The 19,823-nt window shown below is 41.8% G+C and overlaps 2 protein-coding genes across 5 annotated transcripts in view; both read left to right on the top strand.

Moving 5' to 3' along the window:
- The first annotated feature begins 119 nt into the window (after window positions 1–119).
- Window positions 120–7,966, top strand: stradb (STE20 related adaptor beta). The gene is made up of 10 exons (XM_073462747.1): window positions 120–236; window positions 2,822–2,924; window positions 3,049–3,170; window positions 3,444–3,552; window positions 4,009–4,132; window positions 4,246–4,417; window positions 4,523–4,627; window positions 4,716–4,972; window positions 5,088–5,130; window positions 5,278–7,966. The coding sequence occupies exons 1-10, from the start codon at window positions 120–122 to the stop codon at window positions 5,434–5,436; spliced, it is 1,311 nt and encodes a 436-aa protein (XP_073318848.1). The 3' UTR covers window positions 5,437–7,966.
- Window positions 7,967–9,340: 1,374 nt separating this feature from the next.
- nbeal1 (neurobeachin-like 1) overlaps window positions 9,341–19,823 on the top strand; it is a 42,538-nt gene continuing 32,055 nt past the window's right edge. For 3 of the 4 annotated variants that reach the window (XM_073495453.1, XM_073495452.1, XM_073495450.1), the window contains exons 1-3: window positions 9,341–9,407; window positions 9,920–10,271; window positions 18,448–18,539. In XM_073495453.1, coding sequence (XP_073351554.1) covers window positions 10,221–10,271; window positions 18,448–18,539 — 143 coding nt within the window. In that variant the 5' untranslated portion in view covers window positions 9,341–9,407; window positions 9,920–10,220. Of the gene's footprint in view, window positions 9,408–9,682; window positions 9,834–9,919; window positions 10,272–18,447; window positions 18,540–19,823 lie in introns of those variants that run through there. The other variant, XM_073495451.1, reaches the window with a different exon arrangement.

Here is a 19,823-nt window from a genome sequence, read left to right as displayed (position 1 = left end):
GATAAACCGCCCCGTAACAGCACATATTCCCAGATGCTTGCTCCCCTGCCACATCAACCTCCCCTGAGGCTGTGTCTTCCTCCTCCCCACTCCTCCTCCTCCTCCCTGTCCTGTCGGGCATGTCTCACCTGTGTGCTCCTCCCCCCCTCCACCAGGACTGTTCCTGCATCTCCCACTCTCAGGTCCAGCCCTTGGACATAGAGGAGCGCTATGAGGACACCAGCCACCAGTTCCTGGTCAGTAGCCGAGACACTGTCAGCATGGAGACAGGCGTCACACTGATGCTCTTCCGCCATTTCATCACTGTTCATTTATCATCTATGTCAAGCTGCTCAACCCTTGCCTGAAAGGAACAGTTCGACCCAAATTCAAAAACACATATTTTTCCTCTTACCTGTAGCGCTATTTATCCATCTAGATTGTTTTGGTTTGAGGTGCAGAGTTTTAAAGATATTTGCCTTCTTTCGAATATAATGGATCTAGATGGCACTCAGCTTGTGATGCTCAAAGTGCATTTATATTTAACAAACTTGTCGACAATGTCTCTTTCCAGAAATCATGGCCTGATTACTCAAGATAATCCCACAAACCTGTTGTGAGCACTTTCATGTTGGAACTATTTTCTTCCCCTATTACCAAGCTGAAAGAAGCGTGCATCTACTCATGGAGGAGAGGCTGGCTAACTAAGCTTACTAAACTAACTAATTTAAAACTCAGAGGAGGAGGACACCATTACTTTTTAATCCTTGTGAATTATTTTAAGTAACCAGGTCATGATTTCTGGAACAAGACATTGATGCTGAGTTTTTTTAAACCATTTTTTTGGCGCCTTGAGCACCACAAACCGAGTGCCATTTGGTTCCATTATATTTGAGAGAACGCAGAAATCTCTGTGCCTGATATCTCCAAAATTTGCCAACTCACACCAACACAATTTAGAAAGATAAATATAACCTAAGGTAAGAAGAAAAATATGTATTTTTCATTTTGAACTGTCCCCTTTCAAAGATGGCAACTGGTATAACAAGACAAATGCTTAAAGGGGTACTCCATCGATTTAATATTCCACAACACCAGGGGAACTTAGACTTTTTATACCTGGTTAATGCCAATGTCTCTTATATTCCCAGTTTATAACACAGGCTTTTTTGCAATTAATTTGTAATTAAGTCTCCAGCCAAGATCAAGATAATCCAGATGAAATCACTATGACATCATCAGGAGTTATTGTGTCAGACAAAGCTCCTCCAGAACCAAAGAAGACATCACACAGCTTAGCTATTAACATGATAAGTAAACTTATCTTCATGCATAAAATCAGTGGAGTGACCCTTTAAAGCAAAATGTTATTTGAAAGATTTCACTAAACCTTTCTAACTATAATTATTAAAAGGGAGTACTTACTATTTAATCATTATTATACAATGTACTGCTAGTGTGTAAGGTCATTTCCCTTAATAATACAGACAAAATGTTGGCGCAGTGTGGTTGAACCCGATAAAACACATTCAGCTGGTGTGTTTGAAACAATCCTGCATCAGGAACAACCAGACTCTGTCCCAAAAATCTGTCTGTATCACTAATAGTGCAAGCATCCCTCCTCCAACCTCGCTCTCTTTGGCAGCCACTCATCCCCTCACACATTACCTCACCACCACGAAATTGGTTTACTGTGTCAGAAGCATTATTAAAGGGGCAGATAGTGAATTTTTACCAGTACCATACCACAGAATCATTAGAATACAACCAGACAAGCATTGTATGGTTGTTGTTCATACCAGTAACTTAATAGTCATTTCCTAGATGGAGATTTAGTTGGTCTCAAACCTAATCCACCTCCGCTCTGCCTACTCATAATTTCATCTGCTCGGTGATGTTGGTCCAAGCCAGCAACAAGGATATTTAATATTATTCCAGTATACTTTGCATGGTGCTGTTTTATCCCTTCTGTCAAAATTGTTCAGCTCACAAGTCTGCAGTCTGACTATACATATATATCAGTCCAGGCCGAAACAACAACTATTGGATGGGAAGGCGTGAACTTCTAAAACTAATCCCAATCCCTTTGGTCATCTCTTAACTTTTCATCTAGCGCCATCATCAGGTCAAAACATAAAGTTAACCAGTACTTTGGTTTCTGTCCACATACGTGGAAAACACATGACATTTACTCTTTGTTTAGTGCTCATGTTAGCAATTGTTAGCATTGTGGCAAGCTGTTTTAACATTTTTTAATGTTTTTTCAATTTAATTTGGCAATCCATTAAGATTATAGATACTATTATTTTGATTTTGGTTTTGATTTAATTACAGATATCTTAAATTAAAGCATTGACTAGGCAAAATGACGATGCTGATACCAGTAAAGAATATCCAATTCAGCTAAAGAATGTTTAAAAAGATTGCCATATAGCATGCTGATACACTAAACAAAGACTTCCAATAAGGTAAACATCAGCATGTTAGCATAGTCATTGTGAGCATGTTAGCATGCTGATGTTAGCATTTAGCGGCTCACTGATTTCTACGGGCAATTTTAATGCTAAGAGGTGATAGCGGGTAGAGGGATTAAAATGTCAATGAGGATGCTAAGTTCTGTCAGTATAGTTTCAAATCTAACTGGTCATATACAGAGGTTGATAAAGGTCATTAATAAAAGATAAATGCGCATTCAACGTGATTGCACATCTGTAAATGTTCATAATCATATTTGCTGAATTACTCTTCTGAGTTACTTTATCTTCCATTCTGCGATACCCTTGAATATACCCAGAATATGCTATTTTTGTGTGTGTGTGTGTGTGTGTGTGTGACCTTGCAGAGCTGTGACGGTTCTGAATACACTCTGCAAGGGCCAGCAGGTGGCGATGACATCACAGGGCTGTCAGCCGAGCCTGCCCACTACCAGCTACTGTCCGAGCTGGGTGAGAACGCCACAGTATTGAGTCAGACTGAGAGTTGAAATTGCACCTAATTGCCGGCACAATTCGTTCAAAGCAACTGCAGGTGCAGTGAGATTTCATTTAAAGTCAACTCTCTGTATTGCAGGGAGGGGCTTCAACAACCTGAGCCAGGTGAACATGGCACGCTACATCCCTACTAGCCAGCTGGTGGCCGTCAAACAAACCAACCTGGATGAGTGCACCGAGGAGGAGCTGCTGCAGCTAATGGTGAGCAGAAATGGAAATGTGTTTAAAGGTCCCATATTGTGCTCATATTCAGGTTCATACTTTTATTTTGGTCATCTGAGAGAAAACATTTACATACTTTAATGTTCAAAAAACATTTTTAATGTTAAATAGCAAATGGTCTTTCAATTCATCGCTTGTTTCAGGGTTTCAAACAGTTTTTGAGGATATCAGACATGCTTCTGTAAACCCACAGCCAAATCTAGCTGCTCTCCATTTAGGTTTGTTTATGTCTGATTGTGTCTCAAACCCCAGAACGAGGTTCTGCTGTCCAGGCTGTTTCGTCACTCCAACCTGCTGACCTCTCGCCTGGTTTTCAGCTCCTGCTGCCAGCTGTGGGTCCTCACACCGCTCATGGCCTATGGTCAGCCATTGCTACACCTCCATAACTTTTTGTTTTGTTTTGTGCTGGGATTACAATGAATTCACTAGATCTGCATGAATCTTTGACTATTTTGATGATCTAATAATCATATTTTAGGTCATTTTTTTACTTCCAGCTACTCAAATGTGAGGATTTGATCATTTTCTTTGTCTGCATGATAATAAATTAAATATCTTTGGGTTTTGGACTGCTCTAGATGGAATATGTTAATGGGCATTTTTCAGTATTTTCTGAAATGTTGTGGACCAAACATTTCAATTGATTAATTGAGAAAACAAATTCAACAATAATCATTAAAGGCAGAAGTAACTGTTAACTGCTGCTAACTGTATTCTGTTAATACATCCATGCCTGTAGCTATTGTTAGCTCAATTTAGCTAACAAGCTAACAATTTAGCTGTATTTTTATTAACAGTTTCCCCCTCTTGCCTTCAGGCTCTGCCGATACATTACTAAGAACATATTTCCCAGATGGAATGAGTGAATCTCTGATAGCATACCTGCTGCATGGCGTGCTGAAAGCATTGGAATACCTGCACCGGATGGGCTACGTTCACCGGTCAGTTGGCGACAGGAGGCATTACAGAATACAAAGAATGTAAATTATACTGTGTATTTAAATATATACTGTATATATAAATATTTGTATCTCAATGTCTGTCCACCTGTCAGGGGTGTGAAGGCCAGTCATATCTTGCTGTCAGGGGAGGGGCGTGTCTACCTCTCAGGGCTCCACAGTGTTTACAGTATGATGCGTGAGGGGAAGAGGATGAGGGCGGTGTTCGACATGCCCCACCACAGCCCCGCCCTGCTGCCCTGGCTCAGCCCTGAGCTCCTGCGACAGGTCAGGACTGTAACAAGTGTATCGAAAAGCAATGCAAAAATATTACAGGATCAGTTTCTCCATTATTCTAATGACTTTTATCTCTCTGATCTGCATGGTCAGTAGGATCTGCATGGTTACGGAGTAAAGTCAGATATCTACAGTTTAGGCATCGTGGCCTGTGAGCTGGTCAGCGGCAGGGTGCCATTCCAGGACATGCCCCCCACTCAGGTAATGAAACTCTTCCACCCAAATTATAAATCATAAAATATTCGCTGTTGTCCGCAGTTAGCGTCAGTGTTTGAATCTCTCTGTTCAGATGCTGCTTCAGAAGCTGCGCGGCTCCCACTGCTGCTTGCTGGACGTGGCTCCCTTCCCGCTGGGCGAGCTGGGCGGGCTGAAGGTGTCGCGGTCCGGAGTGGACTCGGGCATCGGGGAGAGCGTGGCCACCGGAAGCCTGTCGCACAGCGCCACCGCTCCGCCTACCGACCGACCTCAGAGCCCCGCGCCCAAAAACCACTCGGTCACCCTGCACAACCTGGTTCAGCTGTGTCTCCAGCAGCAGCCTGAGCGCAGGTCAGTACATTAAAGGACCAGTCAGCTTTTTATGACACTTGATCTGATATGATTGCAGTACAAACACACAGACCTCAATGCTGATGACCCAGTGTCCTGTGTTTGTCTTCCACAGACCGTCAGCATCTGCACTGTTGACCCATGCTTTCTTCAAGCAGGTGGGTTTCTCCTCTAAGTGGAGCTCTGTTAGTTCTTTTGACCTGTTGTACATATACATACTGTTAAATGAAACGAGTGACAGCTGACATTAAATTCTAACAATACAGTATACCGTGCTCAAGCCGAGTTTTGTTGTTCTGTGACAGGTGAAGAGGCACACCAGAGACTCCTTCCTCAGCCTCATGTACCCAGCAGCGCCCCTCACCAGCCCCGAGGACCCTCCAGTATCCTGCCCTCCCGCCCCGTCCTGCCACGCTCCAACGTCAGCCTCCACCGACACCTCTGAGGCCGTGTGGGACTTCTAACCTCCCGATTCTCCGAATCCTGACTAGCAAGCCAAACTCGAGACAATCAAAGCAAAGCAATGAGGCCAAATTCTACTGTGCTTTTATTTTTTATCATTTACCCGACTCTCTGAGCCTTTTTTAAAGTAGTTTTGTAGTTGTTGTTTTTTTTTTATGTTTGTCCGATGCGTATGTGGAGTTGGGGTCATCGGTTGGTGACCCGACTGTGAAAGTGCTGGATCAAAGAAGCTGCTCTGATCAGATAGTAAAGATCCATAACTACAAAATGGACTGTGAACAAGTTACAGAACAAAAGACTAATCGGTTGACTTATAATCGCGCACTTCCTCTGATGTAAAAGGCAACTATTAGTTAAAGGAAAAATCCACCCAGAAATACTTCTCTAGGCACTAAACAGTTTATGTCTGGGAACATTCAGTTGTTTTTACAGTTTACTTTTCATATTTTTCATCTTCCTAAAGGCATTCTGAATGATGGAGGACCTTGTTTACCGAATCTAAAATAATAATAAAAAGTGTACACTACAAATTTCACTCCTAAGACACTATGTGAGGGTGGATTTTTCCTTTCAAGTGTTTTTTTGTATTCAGACTGTGAATAGTGAATACTGAGGTACTTAAAAGAGATATTACAATACATATGTGCATATATATTCATCTATATCAGAGGTTTTCAAACTGAGTGTCGCAGGGGGCTTGAGTCGCAGTTTGATTCATAACTCAGCCAAATCTGAACGCACAGACATGATGCACACATTTAGATTCAGTGTGACTTACACTTCTCGAGGATGTATATATCTATATTATGTAAAGGAGATATATTACCTCTGACGTCTGTTGTGAATAAACATCCACAGATCCTTGTAGAAACCATAGAAACTCCAGAACTCCCCTGAGAATCATCACGTTTTTCCGTTCTCTTCAGTGTCAGAGTAATCATGTGATGTTTGTGTGCACATCTACGGGTGCACCACAAACAGGAATGGCTAATAGCTAATTCGGCATACATGTAACGGTGCTAATTTGCCATAATGTAAATGACTGTAGGCTCAAGTTAGAGCAGCTCACTATATAACTGGCTCCAAGGCAGCATTTTACTTCCTGTTAACATCTCCAAATATTGGAGCTATGGTTCAAAACATTTGAGCATGATTATGCCCTAAATTGATGTATGTATCAATCTTTATCATTAAGTATAACTTAATCACACACTCCTCCAAATTTTAAGACTTATTGCCTTGAGGCCATTATAAACCTTTCAGAAATTAGACTTGATTTTTACCTCGATCCACAATGTTTAGAAAACTGACCACAGTCAAATATGTAAATACATTTTTTCCGTATGTTTGAACATATATGCACATAGTGTTTATGTGTAGTCATGTCAACATAACATGTTATCCTGTGTTTGCCTATGAGCCAGTGAGACAAACTGCAAACCTGCAAAAAAAAAAGAGCACACGAGCAATAGAGTGCATCTAATGTTCCATGTAGGAGTTAGAGACCCTCAGATGAAAACCGTCCCTGCCCTGATCATCAGTGATATGCCAAAAGATTATTTCTAATGTGCTCTGTGACCACTTATCCAACAATGCCTTTATGTTTGAATGAAACCTGCATTCTGAATATGGTGATCTATCTGTAACTGTGATTAAGTGTGCTGTGTATGAGAACTGTGATCCGCAGTACATATCAAACATGGTAGCTGTATGAGCCTTATATATACACGTATTATATATGATAAACATGTATATACAACATTTGATTTATAAACTTCCTGTTAGCCTTGATTGATTTCTTGATAGATTTGTGTCATAGAAAAGTGTGTGTGTTGACAGTATGCTCCATGTACTTCCATCCTGCACGGTGTGATCTTCTTCACAAACCTCAGAACTCCGATGGATCCTGAGGATTTAATCTGGTTGCCTGTGTTCAGTCCTTTGAATCCGTCCACTCCACCGAGTTGGCTGATTGGAAATGGAGTGTAACAAGCTGACAATGCAGTCTGATGTCTGGCAACAATTCTGGAATATGGACTATAAAAAGACCAGGGTCCTGTTCTTTGTATGAGATTATAATGTTGATGAGTTGAAACAAGTCTGGTTCCTCCAACAAGTATTTAGGCCCAAACCTGCACAAGTTAGCAGGATCGAGAAAGATCTTCATTGAGTGATTTTTTTTTTATGCCTAAACAAACAAAATAAGCAAACTCTTTGTTTTCATGCCTGAATAAACTGAATAAACAAACTGACCTTAAAGGACAACACAATTTCATAGCGTTTTACTTTGTTTTCTATTTGGCGGACCCTGCCACCTTTCTAGCGTCATACAGTATTTCCTCTGAGAACAGCTTGTTTATTCAGTTATGGGAAAAATGAATATTTCTATGTTTGTATTATTACAATATTGATATTCTTGTTTTGCAAAGAAGTGAAAGCAGATCTGATCTTCTTACAAGAATCCTGCTCATGCCCGAATGATTAGAAACTGTGGAAGAATCAGTGGGTCAATAAAGTTTGTCTGTCACGTGGCTCGAATGGTTCTGCTGGGGTCGCCACCATCAGAGATTAATTTAAAGGTTGAATAACAGAGTCATGGATTGATTCAAGTGGCTTTGCTTATCATTGAAATAGCAGGAAATCAGTTTGTATCAAGAAATGTTTATGGTGTAAAGCATGTACCCCTATTATGCATTATTGGGCAGATGAAAACTCTTTTGTTTAAAATACTTCAATATTTATATCCTTAGTTGGCCTATATATTTATATGATATCATGTGACTATTTTCTATACCTGAAACCACCTTTTTTCCTTTAAAATAAAATGTTTCCTCACAGAAACACATCTACACATCTGTAGTGACACCTATCAATCCTCCACTGCTCCACTAGATGGCAGTACATCATCAAAACAAAGTGGCAACCAAGCCCAGCCTATAGCAACCACACAGCTCCACATCGACAACGTAAAGTGGTTCGACTGTCGCAAACAGACCGAGTGACAAACATTACGTGTCAGATGGTATTTTTTTCCTTCTCTCAGAACAAGTTCAGTAAAGAAACACGTCTCCTGTACTGGAACTGCAGTTTAAGTGTGAATATGTTCACTTGTTCGCGTTTGTTTTGTGCCAGTTACTGCATTTTATTGTGCATCCGGTTCACCTACCAAATTAAAGTTTCGTTTTATGTTGTGCACACCCCATACAGACCCCAGCTCATGAAATAGAACTGTTAAATATTGCCAAACAGGCGAAGGATGGTTTATTAAAACCACAAAACTACTTCTGCATTCTTTAGTTTTTACGTGGATTGCATAGTGAGCATGTTAGGGTATTTATACAGCAAAACTTACTCTATAAAAAGTTATTTTTTGGTGCAGTCTTTGCAAACGAATTGAGATAAGATAAGACGTGTGAAAGTTATTTTAAAATGTTTCTTAAAGGTGCACTGTGTAGTTTGTAATCAGATGAGAAAGATGAAATTATATTATCACCTCATTAATATTGTAAATATTACATTTCTGAGTTTGGATTTCCTTTCCAAAATTACATAGTGCCCCTTTTAACCAATGACAGGAGTGATGACAAGAATGTGCCATTTCCACACCCCTTTTAACTAATGATAAAATCTACCTTTACATATACTGCATAGAAGAATTTTCTTATCTTTGACTCAATTTGAATGAAAGAAGAAAAAAAACAGACACCGAGATGCAGAAAAAAGGTCTTCTAAAAATAAACAGCGTTGCACCACTTAATCTGTATTCAAAAGTCAGATTTTTGATAGCAGAACTTTGCATAACGCACAAGAAATGATGTCATTGATATGTTTAAGGGTGGACTCTTATTTTGAAACAAATTCATCCGCGCAGAGACAGGAAGTTGCCGTTGGTCGCATGTTTGTCGGCAGCTTGACGCATTTCCAACAACTCCGGACCGACGGCGTCAGTGACAGTTGCTTTTCCCCTGCACAGGTGAGTGCTCCTCAGTTTCTCGACGGTTTTAAAACATTTCTCAGGTATTCACACGTTTATTCTTCTTCACGCGGGGCTCGTGTAGCCGGGCTGGCTTTGGGAGGACGAGGCGTTTCTGTCACATGAGGAGGAGGAGGAGAAAGGGAGGCGAAAAAAAACAGAAATAGGCTTTTTTGACAGCTAGCTTTTAGCTAGCTTGGTCAGGTAAGGTCGACTGATAACTGTAATGTTTGCCGAGGATAACCTAAGGCGTTGTGGAGCTGTCAGGGGACGAGCGAGGCTGCTTGTTGCTGATCTGTAGAGCACACAACAGAAGCAGACAGTATTAATGGTGTGTGTTTTGCCGTGTAGTTAAACCACCATCGCCTCAGTCCGTCTGCGCTCGGAGCCAGCACGGCAGCTCAAAGTGCACCAACGTTACTGGAGGTATTTTTTAGCTGCTAGCAGTGAAAACGCTCCAGAAAACATCCGCCTTCGTGATACATGATCGTCTGTGTTGTTATCATTCATAGTGCCGCTGGGAGAAGAGCTTGAAGAAGTGGAGGCACAGGCCCGGCTGCACTGAGACCTCTCTGGGACCGCTCGGCTCTCCTCTCCTCTGCCATGGAATAATTTTCGCAAAGTTTCCGCCACAACACGCCGAACATCGTCCCGTTTTTCGCATCTTTGAAGGAGCGTCACACCTTGCCAGAGTCGGACAAGTCATGATGTTGAGCTCCGGAGGCCAGCTGCAGATGTTTAGCTCATGACTGGGAAGCCATGAAGCAGCCAGGGAAGTGACCTCGGTGGACACTACAGCCTGGGGGTGCCACCATGGCATCCAAGGAGAGACTGTACGAGGTCTGGATGCTCTACTGCACTAAGGTGATGTGTAGTCCTACGCACACACACACACGCACACACACACACACACACTCCCAGAGTCAAGGAAATGTCATGAGGTGAGGTAATGGGCAGTGTGATGGCATTTTCCTCCCTGGCAAAAAGGTTATTCATTCTTGGCATTTATGTTGTGGACTTCCAGTGTTACTGACTGTTTTTGACAGACTAAACAGTGGCAGACTGTGGTAGGTAGTAAGTCAAATCAATATGAGATATCAAAGCTTGTGCTGACAGACATTTTTATACCAAGACCGCTGACTGCCATTGTTTTGTGGCAATGTTAAGCATCTCTTTTTTTGCATATCTGACACTTTTCAGGATGTAAAAGCCTCTGAAACAGCATGTACAACATTATAGCTATCCAGTTAAACCCAGACTAATGAAATTGCTTGCAGATCCTCAAGGATTTATTGGTAAATGAATAATTAATCCTCAGAGAACCAGTGTAACCCAATGTCAGTTTCTCTGCAGCTGTGGTCAGGATGGACCCTCCATCTCAGGATGGTCAGTCAGTGCTGCAGTGAACAGTAGGACACTGCTTTGTTTTCACAGTGGAGATGAATGAGTGACACTCGAGAAGAGACAGCACCCCTTGAGTCAGCTGTTGGCTGCATTTAATTCACTTGGCGATAAAGCACGCGCACGTCCTGGCGTCCAATCAAAACGGCCCGCCTGAGCCGCTCCTCACGTGAGCCTGGCTGCAGTCACACACTTACTTCCCACAGTAATCCCTCACAATAACACACGCACACACACACACAGAGTACACAAACCTCACTCAGGTATTTACCCCATAAAAAGAAGAGCTGTGTTCTGCGAGTTTACGATATGACATCGAGTAATCCTCACCCTGAGGAGTATGGAGGCTAGCATGCTGACACAAACAGAATATCTAATGCCAGTGGTGTGGGTGTTTGGGGTTGGTAACAGAAGTATGCAGACACATTGCTACCCACACACACTTGTCACAGTCACTTGTGAAAATGCCAGCAATTGCTTCAAGCGTACACACTGCATTTGTTCTTGCAGGAGTGTGCGTTTGCATTGACTAAGCATTACACTGCGAGGAGGGGATCATTTCATTTCATCTCTGGCTGTGAGCCAGCGTCCACCAGGCCAATATTTCTCCCCGCGTGAGGCAAAGAGAGAGTGAGGCGTTTAAATATATATGTGTAGCGGCCCGTCTCTCTCCCCCAGCAGCTGAAATGTCAGGTATGGCCGGCGGGGCGTCTCTACACTATATATGTATGCTTGTATGCGAGGGGTTGCCAGGATAATGTTGGCTGTAAGGAGAACCTGCAGTCACGTGGGCTAAATCAGATAAGGAATGTTGACGTGGAAACCCTGAGACCCCCTGTGTAACCAAAGGGTTAATTCACAACCAGCCTAAGTACTAACCTCCCCTTCCCAGCCTCTTGTTGTCTCAACCAAGCATAGAGATTTTCTTATCTTACTGTGTGCATCACCAGATAGCACTGCCACTTTGGGGCTTTTTGAGCATAAAAGCATAATAGAGTACAAACAATAATAGCCATATACACTAGGTTATGCTGTGCTCATAATCGCTCCCTCGTTCCATCTGTCTGTTTAATGTTTGACAAAACAGTGGGGACATCACTGCCTGTAGTGTCAGAGGTCAACACTTGTGCTGCTCTTGGAGGAGGACTCACTCGGATGTGTTTTGTTGACAGTACAAGCTTGTACAAAACAAGCAGCAGCCGAGGGTCACATTAGGAGAACCAGCTCAACCGGCTCTGTCAGGCGGACATCAGCTGTCTTTTCATATCTCTGTATTATTCACCTGACTGTCACCCGGTCCTGGTTGCTGGAAGAAAACGTGGGTTGGGCTAGTGTTTAAACAGATGCTCCAGTTAATGTCTTAGAATTTGACATGTGACATTGTGATAATAATTTAAGGCTATGTTTGAAGCAGCTGTTCATGAATAGATGATGAAGTCACAAATTGTTGGGTGAGCAGCTGTGGCATCAAAGTCAGTGAAGAAGCTGGTGTGTTGATGGGGACCGGTGCCGCACTCAGATTTTACGAGGAGCAGCTCAGTGACATGAAGTTTTCAAGACTTGGACTGATCCTGGTTCTTCTCTCTGTTGTTCACATTGTTGGGGACTATTTTCAGCTGCAGATTAATCCACATTTGGTGCCCTTGTGGGTATTTCTGGCAGCAGGACAGCGTATGTGGGATTGAGTCAAAATAAATAAAAGTGCCCACGTTCATCATGATGAAGGAACACATCACCCAGTGCAACAGTGCGGCCCACTGATGTGTTTTAATAGTTTTTGAACAACAATGAAGCTCTATATCAGCGAGGAATAAAATATATTAGGCTTTGAATACTAATTTCATCATTGGTTTTGATCTTTTTGTGAATATTATTGAATTTAACCATTAACCTGACTTAACCAGTCATTGTGTGATAAAGAGGCACTGAGCTAAGACACTATACACATTTTTATACAATGCTTCATCTCACGTCAGAGTCTGTGAAACTGACACTACAATGCAGACACCACATACATGATTCCTCCTTTTGGCCTTTTTAGGGGTATTTCTTCTTCTTCTTAGGTTACACAGACATAGTGATGTATTGTAGCTGAATGTCTTTGCTGTACTGTCATACCATTGTTATTGTGGGCATTGTATCGTGTAAGTATCCTATCATGAGTAACTCAGATATTACCACCCATTTTCTATACCCAATTTTTGCTTTTGACTGGACCGCAGCACAATCCAACACATTACCTGTGATTGGTCCAGCATTAGTAGCACTTGCATATTATCATATCTAAATGCATATATCATTTGATTTAATAATGCATTGTTTTAAATATTTTGGTATATCCTTTAAAAACAGCGAGATCATCACAATCTCTGGAGGCCCCTGCAGGTTTCTACCCACTGTGGGGGTTTATGAATTGTGCAAGCGAGATTTATATCTATTATACAGTCCATTATATTAACAGTTCTAATGAGAACGTGCAGTAGATGCAGAGGTTGACTGCTGCTTGCTTGTTGCAGTTGTAGAGGGCCGAGAGGTCACAGACGACGCTGAGACTGTTACATAAGCGATCCTCTTAACTGCCTGTCATTGGTCCGTGCCTGAGCGTTGTCTCCGAGCACATGGAGCTGCTGGTTTGCCGCTGGTACACAGTAGCAACAACACAACGCTGCAGTGGCTCTCACTCCTCACCAGTATATTATCCAGAAGGACTTGTCAGAGAAAGTGGAGGGTTTAGCCAGTTCCTCTCTTAAAGCCTTTGTCTGCTGCAGAAAAGCCCTTTTAATTCCCAACCACAGGGAGCATGCCTCTGCAGCCAGGGGCATCGTTTCACCCTCCACTGGCTTTAAAGCTGAGTTCGCTCTCTTAATTCTGGAGCAGATATCCTCACTCCCTTTAAATTGTCCACAAACCAGAGATTTTTGGTTCACAGCACTGTCATCCTGTCTCATGTCACCCCACCCTGCCCTGCCTGATGAGACGCTTTGTGACTGCATTGGAGAATTTGCATAAACCCCTGCACTTAAGGGAGTCAAGATATAGTGAAAGGATTGGAGGGAGGAGGTGAATAAGGGGGGAAATAAACCCGTTGAGCAGTTGAGCTGGAGATGACGGAGGAGGAGAAAGTGCGGCGGTTTCACATATTTGCTCAAGTAGATTACTCAGGTCTTTTTCCGGCTTTGCTGCTTGTTTGCTTGTTACAGTCTAATCTCCATCACGCACACTCACAAGTACGTACACCACACCACACACTGTCACACAAGCTCTCACACTCCGGCTTTGGTTTATGTGCTGGTATGCAAAGTTTGTTCCCTCAGGCTAGCTCTCTTTCTCGCTGCAGCTGATTTCATTCTGCGTTCCCCTCTCGCTTCTCATTTTTCCTCCGCGCTATGAATATCTCTGGAATAACACTGATGTCACTGACATTGTGTATCAGACATGCCTCATGTGGTTGTAACCCCTCCCACCAGCCTCTTTAACTACAGGCCTGACAGTGACGTCATGTCCGAGTCGCCTCTGACTGATAGGCGGTGATGTCAGACTGTGATGGTAGTGCAGAAACAGAATGACCACAGCTCCCGTCTTTTAAAACCTACAGGGAGGGGACCTTTAAACATTGTGGTTTCAGTGACTCTGTGCCACTTCCACCAAACCAGGTCACCCACCCAAACTAAGAAAGCAAGCAGCCACCAGACCAGCCTGCCCACCACGCCTGTCTGGAGGGGCGGAGCACTTGCTGAGCTGCAGACTGTCTAGTCGCACTGAGCATCTGATTATAGATCGATCAAGTAATGTAACCGATTAAAAAAAATTTAAAAATCTATCATGGTCCTTTTAAAACAACTTTATAATGTGATCAAAGCTGTTGGTTTTGAGTTGCCAGAGAAAATAATGACATATTTAGCATTAGGGTTGTTTTTATGTTTGCCATAATTGTTTTATTAGAGCAGTAACTCTTGTGTATAAAACTTGGTTGACTTTAGTGTGATGTGGTTTCTGCTACACTTGCTGTTGACTTCTTTCTCTGACATTATTTAGAAGTAGTTAACTTTTCTGTAGTTTGCACTTTGTGTTTTTACTACTTTCTAACATTTTTATTGAGGCTTAATCAAGAGCAATTAATATGAATGATAATTGTAGAAATAATCATGTGTTTAATAGCTAGTGATTTAGGCCAAATGAATATTTATTTACACTCAATGAAACGTTAAATGGTTGTATCACTTTTCCCACCTATTTAAAGGGACGTTATCTGTTATTATCAGTTGCTGTGAAGCATCCAACCCTGGAACACGCTATTAGTTGCATTGATATGGTATCACCTAATAGAGCCTGATCTGCAGACGCATATCTCATGTCTCATGTCTCATATCAGAATGAACGAAGGCTGTCAATGGATTCAGATATTGATCCCTAATCAGCACTTTCACTATGGCCGTGTACCACTCCCACTGATCGAATGTCTCTGTGGGTCAATGGGGGTCTCAATTTCAAGAATGAAGTGCATTGATCTGTGTTGCAGGTAACCTTGTCAGCTTTACAGAGGTCAGCTTAAACAGATCTTTAGGAAGCATGGCGAAGGGCCTAATATGAAAGGCCTGATATGATAATGGATATACAATGGAGAAGCATGTGATCTTGTTTTATACACATTGTACACACAAGATGGTTGTTAGCGTCATGACAAGGTGACCATTGTTGCATTAGGATTCCTACTTCGACATCATTGTGTGTGTGTGTGTGTGTCAGGTCGGTGATGAAAGGATAAACAGAGCAATGTAGAGCAGGGTGTGTCCCCGCCTGCCACAGTCCGAACCCTCAATGGGCATCTGTGCTCCCAAGCTGCTGCCTAAAAGAGGACATTCTTTCAGACACACACATACACACACACATAGTCATTCAGTCCCTGCTGCTAGCAAGCTCAGTCACTTGAGAGTGACTTCTTATTCTCTGGCAAAGTCAATTTAGTATGTCTTGAGTTACAGAACAGCTCTAGCACAAATAAATGTTTTTCTCACTTTAGCCAGTGAGTCATGCCATTAAGGTAACAGGAAAAAGAAGCACACAGGCGACATGCCATGTTCTCCCAACAGAACATATTATTCACACGTGGCTGTTGCTGCTGCCTCTGGTCAGATGCTTCTCTCCCTCTTTTCTTCTCTCTCTCACACACATACATACCCTAACACACACACACACACACACACACACACACACACACACACACACACACATAGGCCAACGTCGCAGGATCGTTCTGATGACTTCACAGGGATTGCAGAGGCCATGCTTCCTGCTTCATTCTGGCAGATTCCCACTCTGACACGCAGACAGAAGCAGTCAGCCTTTCAGCCCCTCTCCCACTCTTTAGCCAGATGGCACTGCGGCTATCCTGAGAAAACCCCACTTTTTCCCCTTGTGGTGTTTTTTTCCCTTAAGTTTCAAGCCCTAATCTGCAAATTCTTCCATGTTTAAGTAATAGCCTCATAGGAAATTGTATCATAGGTGTGTGAATTGTCTATCTTCCTGTTTGTCTGAAATTGGCATCAGGTGTATGTGTTGTCTGGAGTGTGAAGGTGGGGATAGCTTCAATGCAACAGTGATAGAAGAAAGTTCTGAGAAGATTCATTGTCTCCATCTGTGTCTTTTTTTCCCGGTTAGCTAATAGATACCTATGCAGTATGTTGGCTATTATTATTATTAGTATGTTGTTAGGAAATTTACTTAAGAACCTCATGTTCCCCAGAGAGCGGATCCTAATGGTTTTAACAAACCCCTGACCTTTCAAGCTCCATCAACACGCAAAGTTTCCAGCTGTCCAACACTTAATCTCATGACAGGAGACCTCTATTTTTTTACCTAAATGAATGACCTCCAAATCTAGGCTGGTCATACTATACTACCAAATGCACAATGCACTATGTTATGGTAATCTGCCCTGATTACCTCTTCAGCCCTCCTTGACCTAGATTGCTCACTCACACCCTCCAGATGGCCCAAAGTCCCTTATGACAGGATATGTTGGGGGGGTCCTGAGCATGTGATTACTCCTGTATGATGAATTAATGGTGCTGTCATAGCTGTATTGGCCCATCCATGTGTCCTGCACCTTGTATATCTGTGGTTTACAGAAATGATGAGTAGTTATTAATTGACAACTGTTTTGACAGTAGCTTAGTCTTTCTAGTCTTTTTACAAGCAAACATTATTCATATTTACTAGTTCTTCTTAACATTTACTGCTTTTTTTTGGTCAAACAAAACTCATCATGCAATATTTCTGTTTCTGCTCTTAGAAATTTGTCATTTGTATTTTTTCGCAAATTCCTGACCTTATCGTCCGTGTCAGTCTTACAGTGACGTATGCTGCAACAGTTCCCCCTCTGCTGCAAATGTAATTTCTACAGCACACACCCATCAATTATGTTCAGTGTGAGGAGAGATAAGCTACATAATAATATTACAGTACGAGGTTCTCTCAGCCATCCGTTTTCGGTGTCCCCAGGTCAGATCCGTTGGTGCTGATGGTTTGAGCAGATAAATGAAGAATTAATGATAGTTGTAGTGCAAATTAAATTTGTGTAAATGATTGCTGCGATAAAAAGAAAATGTTTAATATAATTAAACAACTAAAAATAATGTCAAGTCAACCTTCCGAAGCTTCTTACATTGTCTCTTTATTTCTGCTTGCCTTCTTCACCTCAATAAATGTGTATATGCTGGCATGCTCTTTTGTTCACAAGTGTGTGGTGTAATGTGACTCATTGTCACTTATTACAATAATGATTGTAATAAAACCTGACACTAATCTACCCCATTTGTAGTTTTTATTTGTCACACGTCTTTATGGTTCCAGCTTTTGCCTTCTAAACAGTTTTGCTGTGTACTCCTCCCTTGTGTTTGGTGTTCAGTGTTTTTCTTCCTGTGGGCTGACGGGATCTTAGACCAGAAACTCTACTGCGACCTAGCAGTTCGAGTTAGGCCAGCCTTCCTCTGTGGCTGCTGTTGCCATCCCATCCTTCTCTAGGCATTGTTCCAGGAATTTAGGAAATGTCGATCAGCCGGCTGTTAGAAAACCCCATCTCACAATGCAACCAAGCCTGTTTTCCACTCAGACAGGTGCATGTTTTATCTCCTAGACCTAAAGAGATTAAATGCACACACAGCCACCTGAGACATTCCTGCTCTCACGTATTTGACATGCTTCTGTTGCAGCTTCATAAACCTCTAGAAACCATTTTTATTTAATATTTCCTCACACAAACAGAAATGTTTTGTTTTTAAACTTGATTTGCTGTGTAGTTTTAAAAGTATGTAAATCCTTGATGGAATGAAAACATTGTCTGGAGCATTTGACAGGGTGTGTCAATTTTTCATATCCACTGTCATTATCCTGAAATAAGAGAAGACAACAAAGTTTGCGGCCTATTGTCGTCTGGCTATAGAAGTCACAGACTTACACACACACTGAGACTAAATGCAGTACATTTAATCAAATTCCAGATGAGACCTGTCAGCTGCCAACAATATATCTATTTTAACAATGACAGCTTTTGTCAGCGAAGACCACTAACTATATTCCGCTCTCTCTTTCCATCTCGATTCCCCTCCCTTCTTTGTTTGTATGTCTTTTCATTTCTCAGAAGGATCCAGACTACTTGAAGTTATGGCTGGAGATTTTCATCGGCTCCTATGAGCGATGCCTGGATGTGGACTTTGAAAAGCCACCTTCAAGGTAACTGTTGGCAAACTTAAAGTCCATTTTCATGATGACAAACATATTTTTACATTTATAAAGTGTGAGTAGATAAGCTATCACAGACCGAGGTAAATACCCACTTCCTCTTTTAATTCAAAACTAACTGGAAATATAAAGTGCATCACTTTGTGTTTGCAACAGAAAAAACACATATATGACACATCTTTATTGGGAAACTTCTACGGGGCTTACTGGTAAAATAAAAACACGGCGACAAAGCGGTGATTTGGATTTATTGGCGTGCATACCGTGTTCAATGGTCCAAAACCTTTTTGTCTGATGTACCCCCATAACATTATCAGATGAGCTGAAGTGCCTCATCAGCACCAGCTGTCATGTTCCAACTATGTTCTTATTAATGGATTACAAGATGTATGTCATCAAAATTGGATATTGTTACAATTCTTGAAACACTTGAAATGGCAGTATTCATATTATTGGTCTTTTCTCATCTGCACTTCTGTCACTTGGTTTCAACTGTTTATCCCTTACTTTTATCTTATTATTTCAACTGATTATCCATGCTTTGTAGCTAACTATTTCAAACTTTTATGCAAAACATTTAGCTAACTATTTCAAATGTGTATCTACTCTTAGCTATTTCAAAACGAGGTATCAATTTCTTTTTGTCAACAGATTATCAATTTGGTTTAATTTTCAATTTTAACCATCCATCCATTACTTTTAGCTAACTTGTAAAATGTCTCTGCTTGCTTTGTGGCTAGACACACTAATTTTCATTATGTCTCAGTGTGTGCAACCAACTTAGATTAATTAGAATTAATGGTTATATTATTAAATTCCCATCTCAATATTTTAGATGAGCAACTACAAAAGTACCCCTGGGGTACCAGTGCCCCTGGCTGGGGATCACTACCCTACACCATCCCACGGTGGCTTGTCATTTCAAATATTTAGTCTTGTACATTACACTGACCTTCCTATTATAAAGCAGTTTTCTGCATTAGGTCACTGAGTGAGATCAGAACTATCTCTTTTTGTATGCGTCATCCACAGCTTAAACACATACTGTGCCGCCTTCCACAGCAGAACCCAAAATAGCCCGGCCACACCAGATGCTTTTGTGCAGAGCGGTCACATTTTGCTGCAGGTGATTCTGTTACTGGTGTCGACACGTTAACATATGATGCAGGTATTAATGTGAGATGTCCTCAGTGCTTAAACACTCGCCTGAAAGCCTGTATCCAGCATTTGAGAGCATGCAGAAATATGTGAAGTTTGTTGCTGGTTGTGATCAAC

This window comes from Pagrus major, chromosome 24 (assembly GCF_040436345.1).
Source record: "Pagrus major chromosome 24, Pma_NU_1.0".
Lineage (NCBI taxonomy): Eukaryota > Metazoa > Chordata > Actinopteri > Spariformes > Sparidae > Pagrus > Pagrus major.
Note: the sequence above shows the minus strand (reverse complement) of the source record. Positions and strands in the feature narration are given on the sequence as shown.